The sequence below is a fragment of the Solanum tuberosum genome, unplaced genomic scaffold, assembly GCF_000226075.1.
Source record: "Solanum tuberosum cultivar DM 1-3 516 R44 unplaced genomic scaffold, SolTub_3.0 scf00110, whole genome shotgun sequence".
NCBI classification, from domain to species: Eukaryota; Viridiplantae; Streptophyta; class Magnoliopsida; order Solanales; family Solanaceae; genus Solanum; species Solanum tuberosum.
This window is the reverse complement of record NW_006239037.1, coordinates 852,463-858,782: the sequence shown is the minus strand read 5'-3', so window position 1 is coordinate 858,782 and position 6,320 is coordinate 852,463. Positions and strand designations below refer to the sequence as shown.

The following is a 6,320-nucleotide window of genomic DNA, read 5'->3' as shown; positions in this document are numbered from 1 at the left end:
AAGAAGAAAGGTTGATATTCAATTGAAGAGTAGACATGTTGTTGGTTATGTTTGAAATTGAGAATTTTAACCTAATTAAAAGAATAAGTTAAAAAAAAGTGGGGTCTACTACATCTGAAATAAATAGGAAAATAAAATTGAAGAAAGTGGGCCCACCTAGCGCGTGTATACACGCATATGTGTATATCTGGTAATGACAAAAGTTGAGCGTTTAAGTGTGTAGAAAATAGAGAAATATGAAGTTCAGGGGGGTAATAGGACACCCGTGAAGTTGGAGTGTGTAGTTGGGATTTCGGGTATAGGTTGGGGGGGTTTTAGACCATTTTCTCCAATTTCTTACTAACCAAGTAATTATTTACTCAAACAAATGAGTGGTTCGTCTTTGACGTATGCCTAGTTTCTTACTAATCAAGTAATTATTTGGTCAAACGAATGAGTGGCTCGTTTTTTATATATCCCCAATTTCTTATCAGCTAAGTAATTATTTGCTCAAATAAATGAGCGATTCGTCTTATTTATGTCAAATTTCTTACCAATCAAGTAATTATTTAGTCGAGTGATTTTTTTCGATTCTTGTTTTATGTCTAAATTTTTTACCAATCAAGTAATTAATCATCTAGTCAAATAAATGACTGGATTTTCTCTGATTTTTGCATTTAGCCAATTTCTTACCAATTAAGTAATTATCTTAGTCAAATAAATGAGTGATCTTTCTTTATATGTACAATTTCTTACGTCTGTATAGTTAAAAAACACTTATTTTATATTATATGTTATGTATAATTTTCATTTAAGAGCATACGATTTTTTATAGTAATGGGCGAATTTTTATTCAAGAGCATAGGATTGTTTTAGTAATTGAGCTACTAAAAGAAAGGGGATAATCTAAAAAACATCAATAACTTGTAATGTTGATTAATTATAACGTGTCTAATTAAAAAAAAAATACTAATCAGATTTTAAATTATTTTTTGTCCCTCACATTTCTCCTAGAAATTGAACACATTTTATGTGTCACCTCAACACCTAAAAAAGTATTTATTCTATTTTAAGATAATCACAAATTTTTATTTCTTTCTTCATATTATAAAATGAACTCGCCTTTCGTTCCCTCTAAGGATTCAAATAGTTTAATTTAAATTTCAAAAACGAATTTGCTATTGAAAAGTAGATATTCTTCCTCTCTTTCTGACAATTTTTTTGTACTTCTTATATTTTCCTCCAAAACTTAAATATTTATTTAAATAAAAATAAATAAAAATTTACTATAAAAAATATTTGGGATCCCAAAATTTCAAGGGCCTAAATCAATACTCCACTTGCCCAACCTCCCCTGACAACCTCTGTTTTCCTTCTCATTTTCTAATTTCAATCAAGATAAGATAATAATGACAAAAACCTTGAAGACGGTAAATGTGTTATTCATTACTCTCCCGGTTCACGTGATTCACTATTGACTTGACATAGAAATTAAGAAATAATAAATAATATGAATAATTTTACCAAATTATACTTATTAAATATAAATCATTTAAACATTGAAAACTGAATATGAGTTAATAACAAGAATAAAATAGATATAAAAATAATAAATTACTTATTAATTTAATAAACTAGACAAGTATTTTCGAACGGTGGACAAATAGAGTTGGAAGGAGGAGAGTGCCAAATATGACCAAAAAAATCTTTATTTAAAGTAGGGAAAATGTATGAAAAAGATCAAAATATACCTTGAACTTTGCTAAAAGGATCATATATATCCCTACATGATTTTTTTAACATTTAAAATTTAAAATATAGATTTAAAACTAATATTTTCACTTCCGTTAAATGAATGGCATATGTGAGCTCATTTTGTAACGGTAGGAGTATATGTGAGCCATTTATATAATGGTAAGGGTATATAAGTGTCAATTTCATAACGAAGGGCATATCAGCTTCAAATGACAAAATTAAGGGGTATATCATGCCATTTTCCCTTTTAAGTATTTGAGTAGAAATTAGAAAGTAAAAACACAAGAAACATAAAATAAAAATAAAAATTATATTCATAAAAGGAAAATCAGAAATTATATGTACAATCTCTGACAAAAATATTAAAGACATATTTTGAAATTTTTATTACAATGAAAATTATTACAACAATAAAATATTTTTGGGCCTTAAATATTAACCCTAGAGCCAAACAGAGCTATTTTGTGAAATAGAATAGAATAGAGAATGTCTGCAATCAGATCGAAGCAATATTATGCCACTAGCAGTCTCGTTGTTGGCTATGCCTTGTGTTCAAGCTTGCTTGCTGTGATCAACAAGTTCGCCATTACTAATTTCAACTATCCAGGTCTTCTCACTGCATTACAGTACCTAACTTCAACTTTAGGTGTTTGGATTTTGGGCAAATTTGGTTTCTTACATCATGATCCTTTTACAATTGAAAATGCTAAGAAATTCTTGCCTGCTGCATTTGTTTTTTACTTGGCAATCTTTACTAATACTAATCTGTTGCGTCATGCCAATGTGGATACGTTTATTGTGTTTAGATCGTGTACGCCTTTACTTGTTGCAGTTGCTGATACTGCTTTTAGGAAGCAGCCATGTCCGTCTAAGTTGACGTATTTAGCATTGGTTGTTATTTTGGGTGGTGCATTTGGGTATGTTGCTACGGATTCAGGGTTTAATTTGACGGCGTATTCATGGGCGTTGGCGTATTTGATGACTATTACGACTGAGATGGTTTATATTAAGCATATGGTTACGAATCTAGGGTTGAATACTTGGGGTTTTGTGTTTTATAATAATTTGTTGTCGTTGATGATGGCGCCTTTGTTTTGGATTATTACTGGGGAGTATGTTGATGTGTTTATTGCGATGGGATCGAATGGAAAAGGGAATTTGTTTCATCCTGTTGCGTTTGTGGCGGTGGCGTTGTCGTGTGTGTTTGGATTGCTTATTAGTTTCTTTGGATTTGCTGCGAGGAAGGCGATATCTGCTACTGCTTTTACAGTAACTGGGGTTGTGAATAAGTTTTTGACTGTTGCAATTAATGTTCTTATTTGGGATAAGCATGCTAGTCCGTTTGGTTTAGGGTGTTTGTTGATGACTATTGCGGGAGGGGTTCTTTACCAGCAATCTGTAACTGGTGTTACTAGTGCTCCACCACAACGGGATTCGGCTGTATCTAAGCAGGACAATGGGAATGACCACGACAACTATGGAGATAGTGATGAAGAGAAGGGAATATCTGGTAAGATTTCCGGTGTATAAGTATTTTGGCATCTTTGCCTATTGCTGAAGAGGCTATTGTTAATCCTTCCACTGTATTTTGAATCCTCTTCTCAACTATTGTTCTTTACAAACTTTTGCTAGATATTTGTAAGATTGGGATTGCTACCCTTAATAATAGATACTAATGATTTGATTATGATTTGGTGTGTTTTTGCTCCTTTTCTTTGAACATGCTATTATGTTGATTTCATACATGTATCTCTTGTTTAACAGAGCTCCCACAGAAATGTATGCTTTTTATTTTTCTGCAAAAGTAGACAACCTTGCATCTTCAACTTTGTTCTAACATACGGTTAAGACATGTCACGCTGAGATGGGCTGAATTCTTAACTCATAGAAAAGTGGACAGTGAGTCAAACTACTTAATTTCTATGTCAAGCAAGTAAGCAACAATCTTATCAGTCACTTGGAGAGACAATTCTATTAGATGGCTTATTATCTAGTCCAAAACCATCTTCCATAGTGCATCTGTGTTATTTAACAATTATCACTGTTTTGATAACCTCTGTATCTCTATTCCACATCTCTAGTACACTAATACATTCAGTGCAAGCATTGTTGATTTTTCCATTTGTTGCTTCCTTTAGGCTGACTGAGCTAATCATGTCTGAGATATAACTAGTAATACTTGTGTGAGAGACTTATTATGTGATAATGGACTGTTGGTCCATAAAGCCCAAATAATTTCACCCACTGAAATCCCAGCACATCTGCTAAAGGAAAATCCTGACTATCCTCCCTTAATCTCTCTCTGTCCTAACTCTTGTCCCCAATTTCGTCAACTTGCTTTTCTCTGCCCCTTCTAATATTTAATCAGGCATTCAGGATTATTCCCATTTTTCTACCAAGATGGATAAAAATGGTAGTTAATGAACTAAATCTTCAAAGGATTGTCTGTCTTATTCAAGCTTTTGGACCTTTTTCTATATTGTGTGGAGAAATTCAGTGAATGTATTCGTAATACTGAATGCATGAACCTTAGGTTATCTTGAGTGTAACTCTTAACAACTTTGCAAATAAGTGTTGTTGGTCTTTGGGATTAGTTCCTCAATGAGCATAGCTTGAGCTAAAAAGGAAAACCTCATCAATGACAATGGTGGTGTAAATTAAAGAGTAGGTGTTGGGCTTATGGAAGAGGGAGCCAGGCCTTTTGTTTTTTCAGTCTTGAGGATCGTCTCTTCTGGTCACTGGACTCCTCAAGGGTGGAATTTTATCTTTAGAAGACAATTAAGTGACTTGGGAGATTCAGAGGGTAGCAAATTTCACCATTGGGCAATTTTTTCAACATCATTTGGTTTTTGTAGTGGAAAGGCAATCAGAAGGGAAGTTTTAAGGTGAGTTGTGCATACAACTGGTTGAACCATCTCAATCACCCCAAAGTCATTGGCCATGGAGAGGAATTGGAAGTAAAAAATGCCACTCAAAATGCCCTGTTTTGCTGGTTGTTAGCCAAAAAACTGTACTGACTCAAAACAACTTAATGAGGAGGGGGATACCATTATGTTCTAGATGTTTCTTTTGTGGGAAAACTGCTGACTACACTGGAAGAGCACTGGCCAGCTATGATGTTATTCTTGAGTCTTAAGGGTATGTCATGGACCATGCCTGCCAAGATTACATAAGCAATTCAGAGTTGGGAGGAAGCAGGAAAGCAGTCCAAGAACAGAAACAAATGGAGAATAGTCCCTGCTAGTATGTGGTGGGCAATATGGAAGGAGAGGAACTCTGGAGCTTTTCAGTACAGAGAATAGTATGCAAAAAGTCAAAACTAAATTGTCTTATGCTACTATGTTATTGGTGCAATCAGTTATGCTCCAATGATACTATTTCCATAATTGATGTACTAGACTCAATTTAGGAAAAGATAGTAGGATTTGGAGTACATGTTGTAAATATTGACGAGTACAGTTTTAGTACCGTCTTTTGAGGAATATACAAAGTTACCAGTTTAAAAAAAAAAAAGGATTGTATCTTCTGGTCTGCAGTGGGTAATGTTGTCCGTGTAAGTGAGGGGATGGTTCCGTGTTGGTGAACTCGTGTTATTTCTACAGAAGAAGTTGTTGGTGTTTTTTTTTCCTTTGAAGTGAGTGCTTGATAAAGTTTCTTGTTTTCAGGAGGTAGTTTGTTTTGGGGGTGGGAATAATAGAGGATGGTTCCTCTCCAATTTTGTGGGTGTCTCCATGTGTGTTAGGGTCTTAGGGAAAAAATTATTAAGATGGAAGGAAAGGAAACAGTTGCAGAAGAAAGTTTGGAGGGAGAGATTTAGAAGGGTAGAAAAAGAGGAGGAGGAGGAAAGAGTTGAAGCAAATTAGAGAAGAGGGAGAAAGTGATTGAGCAGAGAGGGAAAGTTGGAGGAGTTTTGGTAAGTGGGACCCAAAAAGGTCCTCCTGTCAAGCATGTAAATAGCCTCTCATACAAGTAGTGTTTTACTGTTTGCTGTGTGAGGCTCATTGTAGAATTTCTCAGGCTGATTGGCTTAAACTCGTGTTTAAAACGTTTAGCTCAGCCAGTTCAGGCTGACTGGCCCAAACCGAGGACTATGTTCTTGATTGGTTGTTACTTTTCATGATGCACTGTACAGTTTCTTACTTTAGTAAGTAATACAATTAGTTACCAAAAAAATGCTCATTTTTATCATATTATATATACTTTATATTTAAGAGCATAATATTTGTAAGTAATGGTGCTTCTAAAAGAGGAAAGAAATAGAAAACAAGGAAAATAATTTAAAAGATTTATGCTTAAGTTTTAATGTTAATTAATTATGTGTATGAATTAATTAATTATTAAGTGTCCAATTAAAAATGATGTGTCCATATTAATCACATTTTAAGTTATTTATTTGTCCTCACATTCCTATCAGAGAGTGAGCTCACTCTCTATGCCACCTCAACACCTAAGGGTGTATTTGTTCCATTTTAAATTGGTTCACGACCCTTACTTCTTTCTTCATAATGTAAAGGGAGCAAAAACCAATTTTTGCTCCTTCTATTGATAGAAAAAAGTGGGGGGGGGGGGGGGTAAGCGGATCCCAG

At 34.1% G+C, this 6,320-nt stretch overlaps 1 protein-coding gene across 1 annotated transcript in view; it reads left to right on the top strand.

Annotated features, from left to right (window-relative positions):
• Positions 1–2,171: 2,171 nt before the first annotated feature.
• LOC102598508 (GDP-mannose transporter GONST4) overlaps positions 2,172–6,320 on the top strand; it is a 7,815-nt gene continuing 3,666 nt past the window's right edge. Inside the window, exon 1 of the mRNA XM_006349651.2 lies at positions 2,172–3,244. Coding sequence (XP_006349713.1) covers positions 2,221–3,244 — 1,024 coding nt within the window. The 5' untranslated portion in view covers positions 2,172–2,220. The remainder of the gene's footprint in view (positions 3,245–6,320) is intronic.